The following is a 27,592-nucleotide window of genomic DNA, read 5'->3' as shown; positions in this document are numbered from 1 at the left end:
TAGGGCACAAGGGAATTATCATCACCTCAAATGGCTAGGCGGTATGTCCCTAATTACTCAGAGAAATCAGAAGTACTAATGGTACGCTATTCACTCACTACAGTAATTACTCACGCGTTTGGAGTGCCTTTCTTCCCACAGAACTGTCCGTAGCTGTCTGTAGGGTAGATCACCTTCCTGGGGTCACCTTGTAGCCACGCTGGAGAGAGAGGAAAAAAAACGAGTGAGAGAGAGACAGAGAGACAGAATGAGAGAGAAAGAAGCAGACAGATGGACAGAGGGAGCGAGAGAGAAATGGAGAGAGCGAGAGAGAGAGAGAGAGAGAGAGAGAGACCGACAGATAGACAGACAGAGGGAGAAATAAGGAGACGGAGAGAGGGAGCGAGAACAAATCATCCTCTTTTATCTCTGTTTTCTAATACCGAAACAAAATAAAAATAGATGGAAAGTCTCGATACACTGAAGTCTTATTCCCACTTCCTGAATCTAACTGCTCTGATTCTTTTGGCAGGGTTTTAAATATTTACATTTTAGTCATTTAGCAGACGCTCTTATCCAGAGCGACTTACAGGAGCAATTAGGGTTAAGTGCCTTGCTCAAGGGCACAGACAGATTTTTCACCTAGTCGGCTCGGGGATTAGAACCAGCGACCTTTCGGTTACTGGCACAACGCTCTTAACCACTAAGCTACCTGCCGCCCCATAGATGAGGTCATTGTGTGTCTTTTAGTGCTGTACTGCTGTAAAAAGTGCAATCACACTTCTCATTCCAGTGGCTACTGCTCTTCTAAGGCTTATTTTCTGCATCGTTTACAGCATTGTTCAGAAAGCGTACAGGAAAGGAGATTTCGCTTTCTAAGACACTGCATGTGTGTGTTTGTGTGTATGTATGTACAGTACCAGTCAAAAGTTTGGACACACCTACTCATTCAAGGGTTTTTCTTTATTTTTACTATTTTCTACATTGTATAATAATAGTGAAGACATCAAAACTATGAAATAACACATATGGAATCATGTAGTAACCAAAAAAAACTGTTCAACTAATTTGTGGAATTTCTTTCCTTCTTAATGCGTATGAGCCAATCAGTTGTGTTGTGACAAGGTAGGGGGTTATACAGAATATAGCCTTATTTGGTAAAAGACCAAGTCCATAATATGGCAAGAACAGCTCAAATAAGCAAAGGGAAACGACAGTCCATCATAACTTTAAGACATGAAGGTCAGTCAATATGGAAAATGTCAAGAACTTGGAAAGTTTCTTCAAGTGCAGTCGCAAAAACCATCAAGCGCTATGATGAAACTGGCTCTCATAAGGACCGCCACAGGAATGGAAGACCCAGAGTTACCTCTGCTGCAGAGGATAAGTTCATTAGAGTTACCAGCCTCAGAAATTGCAGCCCAAATATATGCTTCACTGAGTTCAAGTATCAGACCCATCTCAACATCAACTGTTCAGAAGGGATTGTGTGAATCAGGCCGTTATGGTAGAATTTCTGCAAAGAAACCACTACTAAAGGACACCAATAAGAAGAAGAGACCTGCTTGGGCCAAGAAACACGAGCAATGGACATTAGACCGGTGGATATTTGTCCTTTGGTCTGGAGTCCAAATTTTTGATTTTTGGTTCCAACGTGGTGTGGGTGAACGGATGATCTCTGCATTGTATTTCCCACCATAAAGCATGGAGGAGGAGGTGTTATGGTGTGGGGGTGCTTTGCTGGTGACACTGTTTGTGATTTATTTAGAATTCAAGGCAGACTTAACCAGCATGGCTACCACATCATTCTGCAGCGATACGCCATCTCATCTGGTTTGGGCTTAGTGGGACTATTATTTGTTTTTCAACAGGACAATGACCCAACACACCTCCAGGCTGTGTAAGGGCTATTTTACCAAGAAGGAGAGTGATGGAGGGCTGCATCAGATGACCTGGCCTCCACAATACCCCGACCTCAACCCAATTGAGATGGTGATAAAGTTAAAATCTAAGGGCCGCACCCGACCCTAACCTGCAATTAGGCCAATAGAAGATGCACTGAGACAGAATAATACTTTTTTGACAGGGGGTGCAGGATTTCTTTTTTTTGCTGGTTTTAAGGAAATTAGTTTGGCTTGGATGCATATTTTATGTGGTAGAAATACTATCAGCTTTTATAATGCTGATAAAGATAGCACCTTTACAGACGGTCCCTAACCGCGCATTCATTCTCTCACAATGCTAAAATAAATAAATAATATTTGATGTATAATTTTACTGCAAGAAATGCTTAATTCTGCAGGAGTTAATATTATATTAGGCTATGTGAGAAGTTATAGACTTACAGTCAGTGTCCAGATTTCAGTTTCAATTTAACCCATCTGAACAGTAGGCTACAGTTCCCTTGACCATCTGTGACTGTCGAATTTTGTATACCGCCTCACAATGCTTCACATATAACATAGCCGGCACTGCTATCATCCTCTTTTACCACTTCACCAAATCTTTCCCAAACATGACTTTTCTGGCCCTCCCTTCTCTTTATTTTCAACTCTCCATTTCGCAGCTTTTCTCTTATTGAATTAAACTCTGACATTGTCCTTTTTGCCTCAGTGGATCAACGTTAAGTTTCTGCCCAAGTTCCCAAAAGGATTTGGCGATTGGCGTGTATTTGGCACACGTACAGTAAGGCCCTAAAGCTTAGGCTTACGCACTAATGGCAGATCAAAAATTATGAAAGAAAAACCTCAATGTAGCCTATAGATATGAACTGCACAAGAATGATACATTTATAGATGTTTTAAGCATTGTTTTCTCTTTATTCAACCCGCCACCCGCCCTTCATCCATACAATATTTCATGACCCTAAACCCGCCCGCCCCGCAGATATAACTGCGGGGACTGCGGGTTATGAGTCAACCTGCAAATCACTAATGTGTGTGTGTGTGTGTGTGTGTCTGTGTCTGTGTGTGTGTGTGTGTGTGTGTGGGAGCAAGAGAGAGAGAAAGGCAGAGAAAAAGAAAGAGAAGATTGAAGTGAGTGTTCCTGAGAGGATGAAGTCATTATGGATGTTAGTGTGGTGTAGAGGGGCTTGGAGTGGTGTAGAGGGGCTTGGAGTGTGGTGTAGAAGGGCTTGGAGTGTGGTGTAGAGGGGCTTGGAGTGGTGTAGAGGGGCTTGGAGTGTGGTGTAGAAGGGCTTGGAGTGTGGTGTAGAGGGGCTTGGAGTGTGGTGTAGAGGGGCTTGGAGTGTGGTGTAGAGGGGCTTGGAGTGTGGTGTAGAGGGGCTTGGAGTGTGGTGTAGAGGGGCTTGGAGTGTGGTGTAGAGGGGCTTGGAGTGTGGTGTAGAGGGGCTTGGAGTGTGGTGTAGAGGGGCTTGGAGTGTGGAATAGAGGGGCTTGGAGTGTGGAATAGAGGGGCTTGGAGTGTGGTGTAGAGGGGCTTGGAGTGTGGTGTAGAAGGGCTTGGAGTGTGGTGTAGAGGGGCTTGGAGTGTGGTGTAGAGGGGCTTGGAGTGTGGTGTAGAGGGGCTTGGAGTGTGGTGTAGAGGGGCTTGAAGTGTGGTGTAGAGGGGCTTAGAGTGTGGTGTAGATTGTAGTAAGGTGTGTGTGTGTGATTTTGCACGTTTGTGTATTTTGTGTGTGTGTGTGTGTGTGTGTATGTGTGTGTGTGTGTGTACATATGTGAAGGAGGGGGAGAGGGGGCTCTCCTCTCCTGATGGCATGAGGTCATTGGTAGCTGGCAGGCGGGATAAAGAGTTAAGAGTGACTTCATCATCGCTCCAATATCAGCTCTCTAAACGCTCTATTGGTTTTGACTGCCAGCATCCCTACTGCTCTTTAAAGAATGAGATCACACTAAAATATGAGACCAGAGCTACCTCACGCCATTACTGAGGTGAACTCATACTAAAATATGAGACCAGAGCTACCACACGCCATTACCGAGGTGAACTCATACTAAAATATGAGATGGAATGGCCGTGGCACATTGAAAAAGGATTAATTCCTTATGAGTCTATAGCAAAAGGGGACAACTTATATTATAATGGGTCTGTATGGCAAGGTTAAATAATGACATTGGAAGGAATAAGGCCAGATTGGCAATTAAAGGTCATGAGTATCTGATGGCCAGTAAACTGCTTCTATGAATATGTCTATCAGCTGTATCAAAGAAGGGTTAGGATTGGGATGCTCCTCATCTCTATGTTTCAGAAGCTGAAGATATCAACAACCAAAAAACTGATGCCTGCATTCACTTATTCTGAAAATTGGAGGGATTTATTTGTGTGCTGAGTCGACAAGGCCATTCTGTGGTTGAATTTGGCTACAGGACAAAATATATGTTTTTATAGTGTGCAACTAAGGACTGCAAGTTAGGTTTTGATTGAATGAAGCACTACGTTCTCAAATGCAATGTCACAGTATGAAACAGTCCCTTTTTCAACAGAGACCCCATGCTGTGACTGTCAAAGGTCTGAATCAAAATGATTTTTGAACAAAGGCTTCTCTCTCTTCTCACTCTCTCCCTGCCTGACCTTTGCTGCATATCACTTCTCTATTTCAACACTGACCAGATATCAGTCATAAACCAACTCTCTACTACCAGAATCAATACACAGGACTGCTGTATTTTCCCTTTCTGCATTTTATCCTTCTCTCTCTTTTCTCAACGATACAGCTTCCTCTTATTGAGTTACTGATGGGCATAGGGAGTAGGGCTGCCTATAATGTTTCTACCTAGTGGGGATGGTAATATAAGGGGAACAATTGATTGCATTAACAAGTAAGTATTTACAAGGGGGGATAAAACGTATCCCCTAACAGGGGAAACTGTTGAGTACAGCATGCATAGTAAATAGCTGCTTGTATTCGATTTTTGATGCAACTTTATCTTAAGTGCAGTCACTTCTAAAACTACACTTTTAATTCGCTAGCTGCTTACCATTTCTGAGATCATTACTACGAGAAAAGGTACACAACTTTTGAAGGAGAACCGATGATTGAGCGATGGATTGATCTTTAGCAGAAGAGGGGAGGAGTAGAAGGAGAGGAGAGAGGGAGTAAAAGTATAAAGAGATAAAAGAGAGGAGCTCTTCATAGAGCTGTGGGACATGAAACAGTCACCATCTTCCAGAGGTGCTGTGAACCCAATGTCTTTAAACTCTGTCTCTGTGAATAGAACAGATGCTACACACACCTCTCTCTCTTTCCTTCTCTCTACAGCACAATGTATGATCTATAGCTATGTTCACTATTTCTCTCTCACACTTGCTACTTTCTTTCTTTCTTTGCTACTCTTTCTTTCTCTCTCTCTCTCCTTTGTTTCTCTGACACACACTCACATACACACTTCCTTGTGTTTATCCTTTTGTCTTACTACTCCGCCATCTAAACCCCAGTATCTACAGTAGTTAGAACCGACTGCTATTCTGTTTTGTCTTTCTCTAACATGGTGGTGAGAATTTATGGTGGGATTTCAGAGCCCTCTGTGATCAAAAGTTAATCTACTGACTCCCACTAAGAGGGAAAATGTGTTTGGGTTTGGAACAGTGTGTTTGGGTTTGGGACAGTGTGTTTGGGTTTGGGACAGTGTGTTTGGGTTTGGGACATTGTGCTTGGGACAGTGTGTTTGGGTTTGGGACAGTGTGTTTGGGTTAGGGACAGTGTGTTTGGGTTAGGGACAGTGTGTTTGGGTTAGGGACAGTGTGTTTAGATTTGGGACAGTGTGTTTGGGACAGTGTGTTTGGGTTAGGGACAGTGTGTTTGGGTTATGGACAGTGTGTTTGGGCTTGGGACATTGTGTTTGGGATTGGGACGGTGTGTTTGGGTTTGGGACAGTGTGTTTGGAACAGTGTGTTTGGGTTAGGGACAGTGTGTTTGGGTTTGGGACAGTGTGTTTGGGTTAGGGATAGTGTGTTTGGGACAGTGTGTTTGGGTTTGAGACAGTATGTTTGGGTTTGGGACAGTGTGTTTGGGTTATGAACAGTGTGTTTGGGCTTGGGACATTGTGTTTGGGATTGGGACGGTGTGTTTGGGTTTGGGACAGTATGTTTGGGTTTGGGACAGTGTGTTTGGGTTATGGACAGTGTGTTTGGGATTGGGACGGTGTGTTTGGGTTTGGGACAGTGTGTTTGGGTTAGGGACAGTGTGTTTAGGACAGTGTGTTTGGGTTAGGGACAGTGTGTTTGGGTTTGGAACAGTGTGTTTGGGTTTGGAACAGTGTGTTTGGGTTAGGGACAGTGTGTTTGGGTTTGGGACAGCGTGTTTGGCTTTGGGACAGTGTGTTTGGGACGGTGTGTTTGGGTTTGGGACAGTGTGTTTGGGTTAGAGACAGTGTGTTTGGTTTTGGGACAGTGTGTTTGGGTTTGGGACATTGTGTTTGGGACATTGTGTTTGGGACAGTATATTTGGGTTTGGGACAGTGTGTTTGGGTTAGGGACAGTATGTTTGGGCTTGGGACATTGTGTTTGTGTTAGGGACAGTGTGTTTGGGTTAGGGACAGTGTGTTTGGGTTTGAGACAATATGTCTGGGTTTGGGACAGTGTGTTTGTGTTAAGGTCAGTGTGTTTGTGTTAGGGACAGTGTGTTTGGGTTTGGGACAGTGTGTTTTGGTATGGGACAGTGTGTTTCGTCTAGGGACAGTGTGTTTGGGTTTGAGACAGTGTGTTTGGGTTTGGGACTGTGTGTTTGGGTTTCGGACAGTGTGCTTCGGTCAGAGACTGTTTTTTTTCGGTTAGGGACAGTGTGTTTGGGTTAGGGACAGTGTGTTTGGGTTAGGGACAGTGTGCTTCGGTTTTGGACAGTGTGTTTCGGTTTGGGACAGTGTGTTTGGGTTTGGGACAGTGTGTTTGGGTTTGGAACAGTGTGTTTGGGTTTGGAACAGTGTGTTTGGTTTAGGGACAGTGTGTTTGGGTTAGGAACAGTGTATTTGGGTTTGGGACAGTGTGTTTGTGACAGTGTGTTTGGGACAATGTGTTTGGGTTAGAGATGGCGTGTTTCGGATTGGGACAGTGTGTTTGGGTTAGGGACAGTGTGTATGGGTTAGAGACAGCGTGTTTCGATTTGGGACAGTGTGTTTGGTTTTGGGACAGTGGGTTTCGGTTAGGGACAGTGTGTTTGGGTTAGGGACAGTGTGTTTCGTTTAGGGACAGTGTGTTTCGGTTTGAGACAGTGTGTATAGGTTAGGGACAGTTTGTTTGGGTGTGGGACAGTGTGTTTGGGTTTGGGACAGTGTTTTTCGGTTAGGGACAGTTTGTTTGGGACAGTGTGTTTGGGTTAGAGACGGCGTGTTTCGGTTAGGGACGGCGTGTTTCGGTTGTGGACAGTGTGGTTCTTTTAGGGACAGTGTGTTTCGGTTAGGGACAGTGTGTTTCGTTTAGGGACAGTGTGTTTCAGTTAGGGACAGTGTGTTTCGGTTAGGGACAGTGTGTTTCGGTTAAGGACAGTGTGTTTGGGTTAGGGACAGTGTGTTTGGGTTTGGGACAGTCTGTTTGGGTTAGGGACAGTGTTTTTCGGTTAGGGACAGTTTGTTTGGGACAGTGTGTTTGGGTTAGAGACGGCGTGTTTCGGTTGTGGACAGTGTGGTTCTTTTAGGGACAGTGTGTTTCGGTTTGAGACAGAGTGTATAGGTTAGGGACAGTTTGTTTGAGTTAGGGACAGTGTGTTTGGGTTTGGGACAGTGTGTTTGGGTTAGGGACAGTGTGTTTGGGTTTGGGACAGTGTGTTTGGGTTTGGGACAGTGTGTTTGGGTTAGGGACAGTTTGTTTGGGTGTGGGACAGTGTGTTTGGGTGTGGGACAGTGTGTTTCGGTTAGGGACAGTGTGTTTGGGTTTGGGACAGTGTGTTTGGGTTAGGGACAGTGTGTTTGGGTTTGGAACAGTGTGTTTGGGTTAGGGACAGTGTGTTTGGGTTAGGGACAGTGTGTTTGGGTTTGGAACAGTGTGTTTGGGTTTGGGACAGTGTGTTTGGGTTAGGGACAGTTTGTTTGGGTGTGGGACAGTGTGTTTTGTTTAGGGACAGTGTGTTTCGGTTAGGGACAGTGTGTTTGGGTTTGGGACAGTGTGTTTGGGTTAGGGACAGTGTGTTTGGGTTTGGAACAGTGTGTTTGGGTTAGGGACAGTGTTTTTCGGTTAGGGACAGTTTGTTTGGGACAGTGTGTTTGGGACAGTGTGTTTGGGTTAGAGACGGCGTGTTTCAGTTTGGGACAGTGTGTATGGGTTAGGAACAGTGTGTATAGGTTAGGTACAGTTTGTTTGGGTTTGGGACAGTGTGTATGGGTTAGGGACAGTGTGTTTGGGTTTGGAACAGTGCATTTGGGTTTGGGACAGTGTGTTTGGGTTTGGCACAGTGTGTTTTGGTTAGGGACAGTGTGTTTGGGTTTGGGACAGTGTGTTTCGGTCAGGGACAATGTGCTTCGAACAGAGACAGTGTGCTTCGGTTTTGGACAGTGTGTTTAGGTTTTGGACAGTGTGTTTGGGTCAGGGACAGTGTGTTTCGGTTAGGGACAGTGTGTTTCGGTTAGGGACAGTGTGTTTCGGTTAGGGACAGTGTGTTTTGGTTTGAGACAGAGTGTATAGGTTAGGGACAGTGTGTTTGGGTTGGGGACAGTGTGTTTGGGTTAGGGACAGTGTGTTTGGGTTTGGGACAGTGTGTTTGGGTTTGGGACAGTGTGTTTGGGTTAGGTACAGTGTGTTTCAGTTAGGGACAGTGTTTTTGGGACAGTGTGTTTGGGTTTGGGACAGTGTGTTTGGGTTGGGGACATTGTGTTTGGGTTAGGAACAGTGTTTTTCGGTTAGGGACAGTGTGTTTGGGACAGTGTGTTTGGGTTTGGGACAGTGTGTTTCGGTTAGGGACAGTGTGCTTCAGTTTGGGACAGTGTGTTGGGTTTAAAACAATGTTTTTTGTTTAGGGACAGTGTGTTTGGGTTTGAGACAGTGTGTCTGGGTTAGGGACAGTGTGTTTTGGTTGTGGACAGTGTGGTTCTTTTAGGGACAGTGTGTTTGGGTTAGGGACAGTGTGTATGGGTTAGAGACAGCGTGTTTGGGTTTGGGACAGTGTGTATAGTTTAGGGACAGTGTGTTTCGGTTAGGGAAAGTGTGTTTCGGTTAGGGACAGTGTGATTGGGTCAGGGACAGTGTGTGTCGGTCAGGGAGAGCGTGTTTCGGTCAGAGACAGTGTGCTTCGATATTGGACAGTGTGTTTCGGTTAGGGACAGTGTGTTTGGGTTAGGGATAGTGTTTTTCGGTTAGGGATATTGTGTTTAGGACAGTGTGTTTGGGTTTGGGACAGTGTGTTTGGGTTAGGGACAGTGTGTTTGGGTTGGGGACAGTGTGTTTGGGTTGGGGACAGTGTGTTTGGGTTTGGGACAGTGTGTTTCGGTTAGGGACAGTGTGCTTCAGTTAGGGACAGTGTGCTTCGGTTAGGGACAGTGTGCTTCAGTTTGGGACAGTGTGTTTGGGTTTAAAACAATGTTTTTGGTTTAGGGACAGTGTGTTTGGGTTTGAGACAGTGTGTTTGGGTTAGGGACAGTGTGTTTTGGTTGTGGACAGTGTGGTTCTTTTAGCGACAGTGTGTTTGTGTTAGGGACAGTGTGTATAGGTTAGGGACATTGTGGGTGTGAGACAGTGTGTTTCGGTTAGGGACAGTGTGTTTCGTTTAGGGACAGTGTGTTTGGGTTTGGGAAAGTGTGTTTCGGTCAGGGACAATGTGCTTCGAACAGAGACAGTGTGTTTCGGTTAGGGAAAGTGTGCTTCGGTTTTGGACAGTGTGTATAGGTTAGGGACAGTGTGTTTGGGTGTGGGACAGTGTGTTTCGGTTAGGGACAGTGTGTTTGGGTTAGGGACAGTGTGTTTGGGTTGGGGACAGTGTGTTTGGGTTAGGGACAGTGTGTTTGGGTTAGGGACAGTGTGTTTGGGTTAGGGACAGTGTGTTTGCGTTTGGAACAGTGTGTTTGGGTTTGGGACAGTGTGTTTGGGTTAGGTACAGTGTGTTTCAGTTAGGGACAGTGTGCTTCAGTTTGGGACAGTGTGTTTGGGTTTAAAACAATGTTTTTGGTTTAGGGACAGTGTGTTTGGGTTTGAGACAGTGTGTTTGGGTTAGGGACAGTGTGTTTTGGTTGTGGACAGTGTGGTTCTTTTAGCGACAGTGTGTTTGTGTTAGGGACAGTGTGTATAGGTTAGGGACATTGTGGGTGTGAGACAGTGTGTTTCGGTTAGGGACAGTGTGTTTCGTTTAGGGACAGTGTGTTTGGGTTTGGGAAAGTGTGTTTCGGTCAGGGACAATGTGCTTCGAACAGAGACAGTGTGTTTCGGTTAGGGAAAGTGTGCTTCGGTTTTGGACAGTGTGTATAGGTTAGGGACAGTGTGTTTGGGTTAGGGACAGTGTGTTTGGGTTGGGGACAGTGTGTTTGGGTTAGGGACAGTGTGTTTGGGTTAGGGACAGTGTGTTTGGGTTAGGGACAGTGTGTTTGCGTTTGGAACAGTGTGTTTGGGTTTGGGACAGTGTGTTTGGGTTAGGTACAGTGTGTTTCAGTTAGGGACAGTGTGCTTCAGTTTGGGACAGTGTGTTTGGGTTTAAAACAATGTTTTTGGTTTAGGGACAGTGTGTTTGGGTTTGAGACAGTGTGTTTGGGTTAGGGACAGTGTGTTTTGGTTGTGGACAGTGTGGTTCTTTTAGGGACAGTGTTTTTGGGTTAGGGACAGTGTGTATGGGTTAGAGACAGCGTGTTTGGGTTTGGGACAGTGTGTTTGGGTTTGGGACAGTGGGTTTCGGTTAGGGACAGTGTGTTTGGGTTAGGGACAGTGTGTTTCGTTTAGGGACAGTGTGTTTCGGTTTGAGACAGTGTGTATAGGTTAGGGACAGTGTGTTTCGGTTAGGGACAGTGTGTTTGGGTCAGGGACAGTGTGTGTCGGTCAGGGACAGTGTGCTTCGGTCAGAGACAGTGTGCTTCGATATTGGACAGTGTGTTTCGGTTAGGGACAGTGTGTTTCGGTTAGGGACAGTGTGTTTCGGTTAAGGACAGTGTGTTTGGGTTTGGGACAGTGTGTTTGGGTTTGGGACAGTGTGTTTGGGTTAGGGACAGTGTTTTTTTTCGGTTAGGGACAGTTTGTTTGGGACAGTGTGTTTGGGTTAGAGACGGCGTGTTTTGGTTGTGGACAGTGTGGTTCTTTTAGGGACAGTGTGTTTGGGTTAGGACAGTGTGTATGGGTTAGAGAGACAGCGTGTTTCGGTTTGGGACAGTGTGTTTGGTTTTGGGACAGTGGGTTTGGGTTAGGGACAGTGTGTTTCGTTTAGGGACAGTGTGTTTGGGTTTGGGACAGTGTGTTTGGGTTTGGGACAGTGTGTTTGGGTTAGGGACAGTGGGTTTCGGTTAGGGACAGTGTGTTTGGGTTAGGGACAGTGTTTTTCGTTTAGGGACAGTATGTTTCGGTTTGAGACAGTGTGTATAGGTTAGGGACAGTGTGTTTGGGTTAGGGATAGTGTTTTTCGGTTAGGGATATTGTGTTTAGGACAGTGTGTTTGGGTTTGGGACAGTGTGTTTGGGTTGGGGACAGTGTGTTTGGGTTGGGGACAGTGTGTTTTCGGTTAGGGACAGTGTTTCGGTTAGGGACAGTGTGTTTCGGTTAGGGAAAGTGTATTTCGGTTTGGGACATTGTGCTTCGGTTAGGGACAGTGTGTTTAGTTTTTTTGGGACAGTGTGTTTCAGTTAGGGACATTGTGTTTCGGTTTGGGACAGTGTGCTTCGGTTAGGGACAGTGTGCTTCAGTTTGGGACAGTGTGTTTTGGTTTAAAACAATGTTTTTGGTTTAGGGACAGTGTGTTTGGGTTTGAATCAGTGTGTTTGGGTTAGGGACAGTGTGTTTTGGTTGTGGACAGTGTGGTTCTTTTAGCGACAGTGTGTTTGTGTTAGAGACAGTGTGTTTCGGTCAGGGACAATGTGCTTCGAACAGAGACAGTGTGTTTCGGTTTGGGGACAGTGTGTTTCGGTTTGAGACAGTGTTTGGGTGTGGGACAGAGTGTTTCGGTTAGGGACAGTGTGTTTCGGTTAGGGACAGTGTGATTTGGTTTGGGACAGTGTGTTTCGGTTAGGGACAGTATGTTTCGGTTAGGGACAGTGTGTATAGGTTAGGGACAGTTTGTTTGGGTGTGGGACAGTGTGTTTCGGTTAGGGACAGTGTGTTTCGGTTTGAGACAGAGTGTTTGGGTTAGGGACAGTTTGTTTGAGTTAGGGACAGTGTGTTTGGGTTTGGGACAGTGTGTTTGGGTTAGGGACAGTGTGTTTGGGTTTGGAACAGTGTGTTTGGGTTAGGGACAGTGTTTTTTGGTTAGGGACAGTTTGTTTGGGACAGTGTGTTTGGGACAGTGTGTTTGGGTTAGAGACGGCGTGTTTCAGTTTGGGACAGTGTGTATGGGTTAGGAACAGTGTGTATAGGTTAGGTACAGTTTGTTTGGGTTTGGGACAGTGTGTATGGGTTAGGGACAGTGTGTTTGGGTTTTGGACAGTGTGTTTGGGACAGTGTGTTTGGGTTTGGGACAGTGTGTTTCGGTCAGGGACAATGTGCTTCGAACAGAGACAGTGTGTTTCGGTTTGGGACAGTGTGCTTCGGTTTTGGACAGTGTGTTTAGGTTTTGGACAGTGTGTTTCGGTTAGGGAAAGTGTGTTTCGGATAGGGACAGTGTGTTTCGGTCAGGGACAGTGTGTTTCGGTCAGGGACAGTGTGTTTGGGTGTGGGACAGTGTGTTTCGGTTAGGGAAAGTGTGTTTCGTTTAGGGACAGTGTGTTTCGGTTAGGGACAGTGTGTTTTGGTTTGAGACAGAGTGTATAGGTTAGGGACAGTGTGTTTGGGTTGGGGACAGTGTGTTTGGGTTGGGGACAGTGTGTTTGGGTTAGGGACAGTGTGTTTGGGTTTGGGACAGTGTGTTTGGGTTAGGTACAGTGTGTTTGCGTTTGGAACAGTGTGTTTGGGTTTGGGACAGTGTGTTTGGGTTGGGGACATTGTGTTTGGGTTAGGGACAGTGTTTTTCGGTTCGGGACAGTGTGTTTGGGACAGTGTGTTTGGGTTTGGGACAGTGTGTTTCGGTTAGGGACAGTGTGCTTCAGTTTGGGACAGTGTGTTTGGGTTTAAAACAATGTTTTTGGTTTAGGGACAGTGTGTTTTGGTTAGGGACAGTGTGTTTTGGTTGTGGACAGTGTGGTTATTTTAGGGACAGTGTGTTTGGGTTAGGGACAGTGTGTTTCGTTTAGGGACAGTGTGTTTCGGTTAGGGACAGTGTGCTTCGATATTGGACAGTGTGTTTCGGTAAGGGACAGTGTGTTTGGGTTAGGGATAGTGTTTTTCGGTTAGGGATATTGTGTTTAGGACAGTGTGTTTGGGTTTGGGACAGTGTGTTTGGGTTAGGGACAGTGTGTTTGGGTTAGGGACAGTGTGTTTTGGTTGTGGACAGTGTGGTTCTTTTAGCGACAGTGTGTTTGTGTTAGGGACAGTGTGTTTCGGTTATTGACAGTGTGTTTCGTTTAGGGACAGTGTGTTTGGGTTTGGGAAAGTGTGTTTCGGTTTGGGGACAGTGTGCTTCGGTTTGAGACAGTGTGTATAGGTTAGGGACAGTGTGTTTCGTTTAGGGACAGTGTGTTTCGGTTAGGGACAGTGTGTTTCGGTTAGGGACAGTGTGTTTTGGTTTGAGACAGAGTGTATATGTTAGGGACAGTGTGTTTGGGTTGGGGACAGTGTGTTTGGGTTGGGGACAGTGTGTTTGCGTTTGGAACAGTGTGTTTGGGTTTGGGACAGTGTGTTTGGGTTAGGTACAGTGTGTTTCAGTTAGGGACATTGTGTTTCGGTTTGGGACAGTGTGCTTCGGTTAGGGACAGTGTGCTTCAGTTTGGGACAGTGTGTTTGGGTTTAAAACAATGTTTTTGGTTTAGGGACAGTGTGTTTGGGTTTGAGACAGTGTGTTTGGGTTAGGGACAGTGTGTTTTGGTTGTGGACAGTGTGGTTCTTTTAGGGACAGTGTGTTTGGGTTAGGGACAGTGTGTATGGGTTAGAGACGGCGTGTTTGGGTTTGGGACAGTGTGTTTGGGATTGGGACAGTGGGTTTCGGTTAGGGACAGTGTGTTTGGGTTAGGGACAGTGTGTTTCGTTTAGGGACAGTGTGTTTGGGTTAGGGATAGTGTTTTTCGGTTAGGGATATTGTGTTTAGGACAGTGTGTTTGGGTTTGGGACAGTGTGTTTGGGTTGGGGACAGTGTGTTTCGGTTAGGGAAAGTGTATTTCGGTTTGGGACATTGTGCTTCGGTTAGGGACAGTGTGCTTCGGTTAGGGACAGTGTGTTTAGTTTTTTTGGGACAGTGTGTTTCAGTTAGGGACATTGTGTTTCGGTTTGGGACAGTGTGCTTCGGTTAGGGACAGTGTGCTTCAGTTTGGGACAGTGTGTTTGGGTTTAAAACAATGTTTTTGGTTTAGGGACAGTGTGTTTGGGTTTTAATCAGTGTGTTTGGGTTATGGACAGTGTGTTTTGGTTGTGGACAGTGTGGTTCTTTTAGCGACAGTGTGTTTGTGTTAGAGACAGTGTGTTTCGGTTTGAGACAGTGTGTATAGGTTAGGGACAGTTTGTTTGGGTGTGGGACAGTGTGTTTCGTTTAGGGACAGTGTGTTTGGGTTTGGGAAAGTGTGTTTCGGTCAGGGACAATGTGCTTCGAACAGAGACAGTGTGTTTCGGTTTGGGGACAGTGTGCTTCGGTTAGGGACAGTGTGTTTCGGTTTGAGACAGAGTGTATAGGTTAGGGACAGTTTGTTTGAGTTAGGGACAGTGTGTTTGGGTTTGGGACAGTGTGTTTGGGTTAGGTACAGTGTGTTTGCGTTTGGAATAGTGTGTTTGGGTTTGGGACAGTGTGTTTGGGACAGTGTGTTTGGGTTAGAGACGGTGTGTTTCGGTTGTGGACAGTGTGGTTCTTTTAGGGACAGTGTGTTTGGGTTAGGGACAGTGTGTATGGGTTAGAGACAGCGTGTTTCGGTTTGGGACAGTGTGTTTGGGACAGTGGGTTTCGGTTAGGGACAGTGTGTTTGGGTTAGGGACAGTGTTTTTCGTTTAGGGACAGTATGTTTCGGTTTGAGACAGTGTGTATAGGTTAGGGACAGTTTGTTTGGGTGTGGGACAGTGTGTTTCGGTTAGGGACAGTGTGTTTCGTTTAGGGACAGTGTGTTTCGGTTAGGGACAGTGTGTATAGGTTAGGGACAGTGTGTATAGGTTAGGGACAGTGTGTTTGGGTGTGGGACAGTTTGTTTGAGTTAGAGACGGCGTGTTTCGGTTTGGGACAGTGTGTATGGGTTAGGAACAGTGTGTTTGGGTTAGGGACAGTGTGTTTGGGACAGTGTGTTTGGGACAGTGTGTTTGGGTTTGGGAAAGTGTGTTTCGGTCAGGGACAATGTGCTTCGAACAGAGACAGTGTTTTTCGGTTTGTGGACAGTGTGCTTCGATATTGGACAGTGTGTTTGGGTTGGGGACAGTGTGTTTGGGTTGGGGACAGTGTGTTTGAGTTGGGGACAGTGTGTTTGGGTCAGAGACAGTGTGTTTGGGTTTGGGACAATGTGCTTCGGTTAGGGACAGTGTGTTTGGGTTAGGGACAGTGTGTTTGGGTTAGGGACAGTGTGTTTGGGTTTTGGACAGTGTGTTCAGTTAGGGACAGTGTGTTTGGGTTAGGGACAGTGTTTTTCGGTTAGGGACAGTGTGTTTGGGTTTGGGACAGTGTGTTTGGGTTTGGGACAGTGTGTTTGGGTTGGGGACAGTGTGTTTGGGTTAGGGACAATATGTTTGGGTTAGGGACAGTGTGTTTGGGTTAGGGACAGTGTGTTTGGGTTGGGGACAGTGTGTTTGGGTTGGGGACAGTGTGTTTGGGTTAGGGACAGTGTGTTTGGGTTTGGGACAGTGTGTTTGGGTTTGGGACAGTGTGTTTGGGTTTGGGACAGTGTGTTTGGGACAGTGTGTTTGGGTTTGGGTCAGTGTGTTTGGGTTAGGGACAATGTGTTGGGTTAGGGACAAAGTGTTTCGGTTAGGGACAGTGTGTTTGGGTTAGGGACAGTGTGTTCGGGTTAGAGACAGTGTGTTTGGGTTTGGGACAGTGTGTTTTGGTGTGGGACAGTGTGTTTGGGACAGTGTGTTTTGGACAGTGTGTTTGGGTTAGAGACGGCATGTTTCGGTTTGGGACAGTGTGTATGGGTTAGGAACAGTGTGTATAGGTTAGGGACAGTTTGTTTGGGTTAGGGACAGTGTGTTTGGGTTTGGGACAGTGTGTATGGGTTTGGAACAGTGTGTTTGGGTTTGGGACAGTGTGTTTGGGTTTGGGACAGTGTGTTTCGGTTGGGACAGTGTGTATGGGTTAGGAACAGTGTGTATAGGTTAGGGACAATTTGTTTGGGTTAGGGACAGTGTGTTTGGGTTTGGAACAGTGTGTTTGGGTTTGGGACAGTGTGTTTGGGTGTGGGACAGTGTGTTTCGGTTAGGGACAGTGTGTTTGGGTTAGGGACAGTGTGTTTGGGTTAGGGACAGTGTGTTTGGGTTAGGGACAGTGTGTTTTGGTGTGGGACAGTGTGTATAGGTTAGGGACAGTTTGTTTGAGTTGGGGACAGTGTGTTTGGGTTTGGGACAGTGTTTTTGGGTTTGGGACAGTGTGTTTGGGTCAGTGTGTTTGGGTTAGGGACAATATGTTTGGGTTAGGGACAGTGTGTTTGGGTTAGGGACAGTGTGTTTTGGTGTGGGACAGTATGTTTCGGTTAGGGACAGTGTGTTTCGGTTAGGGACAGTGTGTTTCGGTTAGGGACAGTTTGTTTCAGTTGGGGACAGTGTGTTTGGGTTAGGGACAGTGTGTTTTGGTGTGGGACAGTGTGTTTCGGTTAGGGACAGTGTGTATAGGTTAGGGACAGTTTGTTTGAGTTGGGGACAGTGTGTTTGGGTTGGGGACAGTGTGTTTGGGTTTGGGATAGTGTGTTTGGGTTTGGGACAGTGTGTTTGGGTTTGGGACAGTGTGTTCTGGTTTGGGACAGTGTGTTTTGGTTTGGGTCAGTGTGTTTGGGAGAGGGACAATGTGTTTGGGTTAGGGACAGTGTGTTTGGGTTAGGGACAGTGTGTTTGGGTTAGGGACAGTGTGTTTGGGTTTGGGACAGTGTGTTTTGGTGTGGGACAGTGTGTATGGGTTAGGAACAGTGTGTATAGGTTAGGGACAGTTTGTTTGAGTTGGGGACAGTGTGTTTTGGTTTGGGTCAGAGTGTTTGGGAGAGGGACAATGTGTTTGGGTTAGGGACAGTGTGTTTGGGTTAGGGACAGTGTGTTTGGGTTAGGGACAGTGTGTTTGGGTTAGGGACAGTGTGTTTGGGTTAGGGACAGTGTGTTTTGGTGTGGGACAGTGTGTACGGGTTAGGAACAGTGTGTATAGGTTAGGGACAGTTTGTTTGAGTTGGGGACAGTGTGTTTGGGTTAGGGACAGTGTGTTTGGGTTAGGGACAGTGTGTTTGGGTTAGGGACAGTGTGTTTGGGTTTGGGACAGTGTGTTTGGGTTAGGGACAGTGTGTTTGGGACAGTGTGTTTTGGACAGTGTGTTTGGGTTAGAGACGGCGTGTATAGGTTAGGGACAGTGTGTTTGGGTTTTGGACAGTGTGTTTGGGTTTGGAACAGTGTGTTTGGGTTTGGGACAGTGTGTTTGGGTTTGGGACAGTGTGTTTGGGTTTGGGACAGTGTGTTTGGGTTTGGGACAGTGTGTTTGGGTTTGGGACAGTGTGTTTGGGTTTGGGGCAGTGTGTTTGGGTTTGGGGCAGTGTGTTTGGGTTTGGGGCAGTGTGTTTGAGTTGGGGACAGTGTGTTTGGGTTTGGAACAGTGTTTTTGGGTTTGGGACAGTGTGTTTGGGTTAGGGACAATATGTTTGGGTTAGGGACAGTGTGTTTGGGTTAGGGACAGTGTGTTTTGGTGTGGGACAGTGTGTTTCGGTTAGGGACAGTGTGTTTCGGTTAGGGACAGTTTGAGTTGGGGACAGTGTGTTTGGGTTAGGGACAGTGTGTTTTGGTGTGGGACAGTGTGTTTCGGTTAGGGACAGTGTGTTTCGGTTTGGGACAGTGTGTATAGGTTAGGGACAGTTTGTTTGAGTTGGGGACAGTGTGTTTGGGTTGGGGACAGTGTGTTTGGGTTTGGGACAGTGTGTTTTGGTTTGGGTCAGTGTGTTTGGGAGAGGGACAATGTGTTTGGGTCAGTGTGTTTCGGTTAGGGACAGTGTGTTTCGGTTAGGGACAGTTTGTTTGAGTTGGGGACAGTGTGTTTGGGTTGGGGACAGTGTGTTTGGGTTTGGGATAGTGTGTTTGGGTTTGGGACAGTGTGTTTGGGTTTGGGACAGTGTGTTCTGGTTTGGGACAGTGTGTTTTGGTTAGGGACAGTGTGTTTGGGTTAGGGACAGTGTGTTTGGGTTAGGGACAGTGTGTTTGGGTTTGGGACAGTGTGTTTTGGTGTGGGACAGTGTGTATGGGTTAGGAACAGTGTGTATAGGTTAGGGACAGTTTGTTTGAGTTGGGGACAGTGTGTTTGGGTTAGGGACAGTGTGTTTGGGTTTTGGACAGTGTGTTTGGGTTTGGGGACAGTGTGTTTGGGTTAGGGACAGTGTGTTTGGGTTTGGGACAGTGTGTTTTGGACAGTGTGTTTGGGTTAGAGACGGCGTGTTTCGGTTTGGGACAGTGTGTATGGGTTAGGAACAGTGTGTATAGGTTAGGGACAGTTTGTTTGGGTTTGGGACAGTGTGTTTGGGTTTGGGACAGTGTGTTTGGGTTTGGGACAGTGTGTTTGGGTTTGGGACAGTGTGTTTGGGACAGTGTGTTTGGGTTTGGGACAGTGTGTTTGGGTTTGGGTCAGTGTGTTTGGGTTAGGGACAATGTGTTTGGGTTAGGGACAGTGTGTTTGGGTTAGGGACAGTGTGTTTGGGTTAGGGACAGTGTGTTTGGGTTAGAGACGGCGTGTTTCGGTTTGGGACAGTGTGTATGGGTTAGGAACAGTGTGTATAGGTTAGGGACAGTTTGTCTGGGTTTGGAACAGTGTATTTGGGTTTGAGACAGTGTGTTTGGGTTTGGGACAGTGTGTTTGGGTTTGGGACAGTGTGTTTGGGTTTGGGACAGTGTGTTTGGGTTAGGTACAGTGTGTTTGGGTTAGGGACAATGTGTTTGGGTTAGGGACAGTGTGTTTGGGTTAGGGACAGTGTGTTTGGGTTTGGGACAGTGTGTTTCGGTTAGGGACAGTGTGTTTTGGACAGTGTGTATAGGTTAGGGACAGTTTGTTTGGGTTATGGACAGTGTATTTGGGTTTGGGACAGTATGTTTGGGTTTGAGACAGTGTGTTTGGGTTTGGGACAGTGTGTTTTGGTTAGGGACAGTGTGTATGGGTTAGGAACAGTGTGTATATGTTAGGGACAATTTGTTTGGGTTTGGAACAGTGTGTTTGGGTTTGGGACAATTTGTTTGGGTTAGGGACAGTGTGTTTGGGTCAGGGACAGTGTGCTTCGGTCACAGACTGTTTGTTTCGGTTTTGGACAGTGTGTTTGGATTAGGGACAGTGTGTTTGGATTTGGAACAGTGTGTTTGGGTTTGGGACAGTGTGTTTGGGTTAGGGACAGTGTGTTTGGGTTAGGGACAGTGTGTTTTGGTGTGGGACAGTGTGTTTTGGTTAGGGACAGTGTGTATGGGTTAGGAACAGTGTGTATAGGTTAGAGACAATTTGTTTGGGTTAGGGACAGTGTGTTTGGGTCAGGGACAGTGTGCTTCGGTCAGAGACTGTTTGTTTCGGTTTTGGACAGTGTGTTTGGATTAGGGACAGTATGTTTGGGTTTGGAACAGTGTGTTTGGGTTTGGGACAGTGTTTTTCGGTTAGGGACAGTGTGTTTGGGTTAGTGACAGTGTGTTTGGGTTAGGGACAATGTGTTTGGGACAGTGTGTATGGGTTTGGAACAGTGTGTATAGGTTAGGGACAGTTTGTTTGGGTTAGTGACAGTGTGTTTGGGTTTGGGACAGTGTGTATGGGTTAGGGACAGTGTGTTTGGTTTAGGGACAGTGTGTTTGGGTTAGTGACAGTGTGTTTGGGTTAGGGACAGCGTGTTTGGGTTAGGGACAGTGTATTTGGGTTTGGGACAGTGTATTTGGGTTTGGGACAGTGTGTATAGGTTAGGGACAGTTTGTTTTGGTTAGGGACAGTGTGTTTCAGTAGGGGACAGTGTGTATGGGTTAGGAACAGCGTATATGGGTTAGGGACAGTGTGCCTCGGTCAGAGACTGTTTGTTTCGGTTTGGGACAGTGTGTTTCGGTTAGGGACAGTGTGTTTCGGTTAGGGACAGTGTGTATCGGTTAGGGACAGTGTGTATCGGTTAGGGACAGTGTGTATCGGTTTGGGACAGTGTGTTTGGGTTAGGGACAGTGTGTTTGGGTTAGGGACAGTGTTTTTTGGTTAGGGACAGTGTGTTTTGGACAGTGTGTTTTGGACAGTGTGTTTGGGTTAGAGACGGCGTGTTTCGGTTTGGGACAGTGTGTATGGGTTAGGAACAGTGTGTATAGGTTAGGGACTGTTTGTTTGGGTTAGGGACAGTGTGTTTGGGTTTGGGACAGTGTGTTTGGGTTAGGGACAGTGTTTTTCGGTTAGGGACAGTGTGCTTCGGTTAGGGACAGTGTGTTTGGGTTAGGGACAGTGTGTTTGGGTTAGGGACAGTGTGTTTGGGTTTGGGACAGTGTGTTTGGGTTAGGGACAGTGAGTTTGGGTTTGGGACAGTGTGTTTGGGTTTTGGACAGTGTGTTTGGGTTTGTGACAGTGTGTTTCTGTTAGGGACAGTTTGTTTCGGTTAGGGACAGTGTGCTTCGGTTAGGGACAGTGTGTTTCGTTTTTTTTGGGACAGTGTGTTTCAGTTTAGGACAGTGTGCTTCGGTTAGGGACAGTGTGTTTGGGTTAGGGACAGTGTGTTTGGGTTAGGGACAGTGTGTTTGGGTTAGGGACAGTGTGTTTGGGTTAGGGACAGTGTGTTTGGGTTTGGGACAGTGTGTTTGGGTTTGGGACAGTGTGTTTGGGTTTGGGACAGTGTGTTTGGGTTTGGGACAGTGTGTTTGGGAAATATGTTTGGGTTTGGGCCACTGTGGCATTATCATTACTTACAATTAAGATTTCTAAACACAAGGCTTCTCATGTAGCGTCTCCATTTTTATTGCTTGTTTACACTGTTTTGTTTTGAACGTAACAGAACTTTGACTCAACTAGGACAATGAAATAAAGGATAATAAGAACAATGCTAGTCTCACATTGGCATACTTCTTAGACATGTGGGAATGCGAGACAGCTGGATATCGAGTTTCGTCCAATGCATGTAGACCTATACGTCATGAAAAGTTGTGAGTTTCCATGTATAGACATCCTGACACTGTCCTAGTAATATATTGGTTACGGTCCACTCACCCACAGTCCCCAGTGCTATGTATCCGAGGATGACGATGACGAAGATCACACAGCAAAACACGTCTGTGCAGCTTCTGTAGAGAGGGAAAAAACAAAGAAAGGGAGAAAGAGAGGTAGATACAAAGAGAATCTCAATTGCATACTCCTCAATTGCACACTACTTCTCAAAACCCCTTTGACCTTCTCCTCCAATGGGTTTTGAGGAGGAGGCAAGGAGAGACGACGCGAGGAGTGTGAGATAGATTCTCCCATTGAGATAGGAAGAGAGAAAGAAGTAGAAAACTGTCAATATCCTTGAGGCTTTCAACATACCCAGAAAGAGATAAACGAGAGGAGAGAGAAATGAGAGAGTGGGTGTAAAGAGAGAGAGACAAGAGGAGTGGAGATAAATACCCATCAAGGCCTTGCTCATTATTCTGGTAAAGATCAAACAGCAGCAGAGGGGACAATGGTGATGATGAGATGCTTTCCCAATGGAAATGAAATATTAACCTCAACAATCTGCTGCTTTGACTCCCTCTAGACACATCACATTCCCATACTCTCTTTCTCAGGGTTTGGCAATCGGAATGGCTCTTGCAGTGTGTATACCTGTGTGTGTGTGTGTGTGCCAAGTGCTTACATCTTTCTATCCAATCGGGAACTGGATTGTGTCACATATCCACAAAGAGTAGTGCGTGTGAGTGTGTGTGTACACATGTGCGTGTGTAGGAGAGGGGGTACCTGTAGTATGTTGTTTACACGTGTTCCGATCCTGATTATTGTTAACGTGGCCTCCAAGAAATAATTGACTCAGCGACCTGTCTAGCGTCATGTTTATTGAGTCTTTATCAGCTTATATGTCAATTGAATGTGTAGAAATCCCTCCCCGGCCTCCCAGCTGACTACTTATAGAGCACTGAGGTAATCGCTGATTACTCCATGTTGATTGGTTGGGATTGACCACAATAAATGAGTCATGTCCCGCCATGTCCTGCCATGTCCCGTCATGTCCCGCCATGCCCAGCCATGTCCATTCATGTCCAGTCATCTCCAGCCTCTCTCTGACGTGATAGTTAAGACCTCAGTTAAGTCTCTTTCACCAGCAACGAGACTCTGGACTCTGGAGAGCCTAGAGGCAAGACGTTACCCTTCATTAGCTGAAGACCTCATTGGAATGTCCCATTATAATCCAGGTTAGTGGGTTACAACCATAGACCATATAAACAGACCATGACTGTCAGGTTGTGTGTTCAGGGAATAGAGACCAGGTTGTGATTGGCGGCACTGGGACACTGGGACACTGGGATCGGACTGTTAGAGGGTCATGTGTGTCACTGAGGTTATGTTGCAGCGTCAGTGAGAGGCCTGGTGTTAAGCTGTACAGCAGGCTTTCACAAACATACAGCCCAACCCTCCCTACTACTCCCCAGCACTCAATAATTCAGCCTTTAGCTGAGCTCAGGCAGCACTTTCCCCAGGTCTAACAGATATGCTGAGACACAGAACTGCACACACACGCACACACAATGTGGTGAGCAAGAATGTGAGGAGTGGTGGGACAGGTTGAACTTAACTCTGTGTCTTTCCTAATCTAGCAGAACCATTGTTCCTCTCCTTCTCCATGTGAAATAAACCCTCCTGCCTCCGTGTTGATATTAGGTCTGTCCGGACTAGTCAGTGTTTTCCTGCTCTGTTTATGCAGTCCTGTCCTTTCCAATCCTCTGGAACGACCCTGCATGATGCTGAATCTGCTGCGCTGCACATTCTGTCCTCTCCTCTTAACTCTCATTCACCAGCTGTTGAGCAGAGTTAAACGCACGGACATTAGAGCAGAAACCTTAGCTAAACTCAAGCAGGGAGAGATGGAGGAGAGGAGAGAGAAAGAGTGTGTTTGTGTGAGAGAAAGAGAGATAGAAAGATAAATAATTGTTCTAAAAACCCTGAGGACCCTTAACAGGGGTGTGCTGTTCGCTAAATCGTTATCATGAATTGAAATTTCACAGGATAGTTTGGAAGGAGAGAAACAGTCAGAGTATGAGAATTGATGCGACCTGGGATTCAATAGCCTGGTCCCCGATCTGTTCGTGCTCTTTTACCAACTTGTGGCAATGAGTGACAAGCAGTTGGAAAGAGAACACAAACAGATCTGAGACCAGGCTAGAGATTCAATAGTCGACTGGTTTAATCTACGGCCATCTCTAAAATACCTTCATTAGGTCTCCTGAGTGGCGCAGTGGTCTAAGGCAGTGCTAGCTGTGCCACTAGAGATCCTGGTTCGAATCCAGGCTCTGTCGCAGCCGGCCGCGACCGGGAGATTCATGGGCGGCGCACAATTGGCCCAGGGTAGGGGAGGGAATGGCCGGCAGGGATGTAGCTCAGTTGATAGAGCATGGCGTTTGCAACGCCAGGGTTGTGGGTTCGATTTCCACGGGGTATTCACTAACTGTAAGTCGCTCTGGATAAGAGCGTCTGCTAAATGACGTAAATGTAAATGTAAACGACTCCATATCTCTCACTCAATATAGACATTGAAGAGACTGAATTAATCTTTCTAGTTTTTGATTAAAACCGCTGATCCATTGATCCTGCAGGACTGCTTTATGTCTCTGAATCGGAACTCGGTTAATGATTCTAACTATGGCTGTGAACGGTAATGAGAAGTTGATTAATGATTCTAACTATGGCTGTGAACGGTAAATTGACAGCTGGTGAAAAATGGTCTTGAAATTATAACTGCACAAAACAAGAACATTTCAATATATTTGTACTGTATGACTTTAAAACAGATAAACCACTTACATATATTTCTTTGACTTTAAAATACCAAATGTTCATCAAACAGGCTAGGTTTTCTGCATTCTCTATTTGCGCTAGTCTACTGTAAATGACTGGATAAACGGACTAGACATAACAACTTTGCCACTACCAACAAACTGCAAGTAGTACGTTTGCCATGGGTCTCTTTAGGACAAAAGATAAACAATAGCATTTACTGATGAAAGGGCAAGCGACTCAAGCAAATGTCTCCAGGTGTGAGTCAGGAAGTCTCTCCTACATCTGCCTCCTACTTTGTTAGAGGTGAAAAGCAATTTGAACTGGTAAAGCTGGCAAACCAGCACACTAAAGCAGCAGCCTCACTGCTTTAACATAAAAACTAACTTGGTAGGCTCCCATCCACACCCACATCCAGATGAATACACTGAGTTAAGTCCACAGCTTTGCAAAAACTCTAAAAGATAGTTTTAGTCATCTGGGGAGGATCTCTGTATTGCTGGGTAGCTGGAACAAAGCCAGTGTGTCATCAATAGTTCCTTTAGCTAATAAGATATGCACTGAGGCCTGACATTACTGCTGGGGTGAAAACACTGATACAGAGAAATCCTAAAATAATCAAATAGAACAAGATAAAAGCTGGATGCCCGGAAACTTACTGTGTAGCTATAAAAAAAATAAAAAATAAAGTAATTGAATTATTTATTCCTCAGTGTAATGGTAAAAAAAATAAAAAATAAAGTAATTGAATTATTTATTCCTCAGTGTAATTTCTGCCACCATAAGATCTTCACAAACAGCACAGCACAACACACACACACACACACACACACACACACACACACACAATCTATAATTACATCTCTGCAGCTCCCTGCTCTGACTAAGGGAAGCATTCAGTAGAAGTTCAGAGGAAGTGTTAAAATGGCAGAATGAATTTCTCACCTTCTCTCTGGGAATAACAGCAATTATCTACCACTCCATTCCCCTGATCACCAATTAACAACATAGAATCCCCGCAACACAACTCCTTCAGCAGAGTCCTACAACAAGACCCATCACTCCACCCACTTTCAACACCAATACACTGCAATCCTCACAACACAACAAGCCACTCCAGCCTCTTTTTTTCAGCCACTCTTTTCTCCTGGATGGGTTTTGTCAGTGAGGTCTAATTAAGGATTTAAAGGGTCCTCCTCATTTCTTATTTAAACATCCAACTCTGCTCCGCTCCCCGCCACCCATCTCTGTCTGGGTTAGTGGGGCTCTTCTAGCCAGCTGACCTGGTTCCAGTTCCAGCCGGTTGGAACTGCAGCCACACTGATTGCAGCCAGTTACCTGAGTTTCTAATAGCCATCGATTTCCTCCCTGTTTTTCTCCCTCTTTTCTTTAACATGCTTTTATCTGTGAGGCTGTCAGACAGGAGGGAAGGGGGATTTGTTTTCTCTCCGGCTTCTCTCAGGTTTAATGCTCTGTCTATGAGATTGGTAGGGAAGGGAGGGTCTGTATCATCGAGTGAATGTTGGCTAGAGAATCTCAAATGTTTGGGTTTGGTTTATAATGGAATGGAGGTTTGGTTACCGCTTCTGACAGTGTTGTTGTAATGTAGTGGCAAAGAATTGTATAATATGGATGGGATTAGAATAGATATAGAACATTTATATCTCTATGGGTAATAGTCTGTCTGAACATTTTGAAGCACCAAATCCTAGTATTGACTACTGTGTTATAATCTTTAGTTATTTCACCAAAGAATAATCTCTTATATTATCTGAAATGTAAGTTAAACAATTGGTCGACACTGGGTTAAGCACAACTGGCATTTCAGAGGGTCTGTATGATTTGAGGCTTAGCTCAAAGTAAATATTAGCTTTAAAGTTAGTTTTAGCTATAGCCTATAAATGTAATTTCCATGACAAAGTCATTTTCATTTCAGTCAAAGCAGAGATCAGAGCAGACCATGGGCTCTGTCTCAAATGAAACCCTATTCTCCAATTAGTGCACTACTTTTAAAGGGTAAGGGACATTGCCCTTAATTCATTGAAGTCTTCTATTCTATATCAAAATCAGACACTAGAAGGATTCTAACATTGATGTGTAGTACATCACCAAAGCCCTAGAACATGTGTACTACATCACCAGTGGGACAGCCCTTTGGTAGCACACTCTCCTTTCATAATCACTCCTAGCTATTGGGTGTGTTCAAGTAGTAAGGCTAACGAAGCTGACTGTTGATGAAAGTCGATGAGTGAAGTCGGGGGAGGTGCATCTGTGACAGCCAAAAGTCTGACACTGTTTTCAAACAGCAAGGCTCAGATCCGCATGGCAGTGTCACCATAGCTGCTATTGTTTATAAACGTTCTTCTTTATAAATGTTGAAATAAACTTTTCAATACCCCCATATCATACACTCACAAACTGAAAACATAACATGCAAATAATTGGTTAGAGAGAGGTCTCAAATATCACTTTCATTTGTCTCCCTTGTAGCTTTAGAATTGCGGCAAAGTTGGTTGCTGTTTCAGTGATGTCTTGGGCTAATGATTGGTTGACAAATAGCGCCTCCCACAATGCAAGTGATGGCTGCATGGTGGGATTAGCGACTTGAAAGCAACTTCATAAAAAAATTATCACATGGTTTTTGTAAAGTTCATGCAGTCGACATTGTAGGCGCAAGTCGGAACATTTTTATCCCCATAACGCAACACACTTTGAAAGGTGGTGACAAACGATGGTCACCGACTAGACAAAATGTATATGCTCGAACGTGACCATTGGCAGCAGTGTAGTGAAAAGGTAGCCTCACAAGCCGCCTGATCTCGCAAGCTTACATTAATGTTCGCTCGCTAGATCAGGCGGCTTGCGAGGCTAGTGAAGGGGCACTGAATCTATATGAAAACACTCACTGTCTGGAAATAGGATTACACATTCAGATGCACTATCTTAATTTTACCCTGCTTCTCACAGCAGGAAAATAATCCTGCAGCAACAGGAAATGTGAATTATTATGTGGATTATAATTAATGGACATTTTTGCAGGGTTTGATACATTTTTTGCTAGTCTGAAACGTTCAACTTTTTAAACCTTGAATACACTACAATTTGCATTTGCTGTTGTGCAGGAACATTCTCTGCAACAACAGAGTGATCAAATTAAGATAGCAGATCTGTAGCAACAAGCCCTCAGTCACAGCAATGAAACAATCAAGACGCACTGTTAAACTGTGATAATGAAAATAAAAAGTGAAACATTACCTGTTGCGGATTGGTCCTCTGAATGTTGGGTCAAACTTGTGTGGTTCTCCTGAAAAATAGACATTTCCACATTAGTCAAAGTGATAAAGTGATACAAAGAACAACGATACGAAACATGATTAAGCAGGTGTCAGCTAAGCTAACTCAACGGCCAAA

At 45.5% G+C, this 27,592-nt stretch overlaps 1 protein-coding gene across 1 annotated transcript in view; it reads right to left on the bottom strand.

The window, feature by feature from the left end:
* Positions 1 to 27,592, bottom strand: part of slc44a5a (solute carrier family 44 member 5a) — a 116,557-nt gene that overhangs the window by 7,151 nt on the left and 81,814 nt on the right. The window contains exons 2-4 of the mRNA XM_041895910.2: positions 27,437 to 27,485; positions 21,428 to 21,501; positions 115 to 199 (exon numbers count right to left, since the gene is read on the bottom strand). Coding sequence (XP_041751844.1) covers positions 115 to 199; positions 21,428 to 21,501; positions 27,437 to 27,485 — 208 coding nt within the window. The remainder of the gene's footprint in view (positions 1 to 114; positions 200 to 21,427; positions 21,502 to 27,436; positions 27,486 to 27,592) is intronic.

Source organism: Coregonus clupeaformis, chromosome 14 (assembly GCF_020615455.1).
Source record: "Coregonus clupeaformis isolate EN_2021a chromosome 14, ASM2061545v1, whole genome shotgun sequence".
In the NCBI taxonomy this organism is placed as follows: domain Eukaryota; kingdom Metazoa; phylum Chordata; class Actinopteri; order Salmoniformes; family Salmonidae; genus Coregonus; species Coregonus clupeaformis.
Note: the sequence above shows the minus strand (reverse complement) of the source record. Positions and strands in the feature narration are given on the sequence as shown.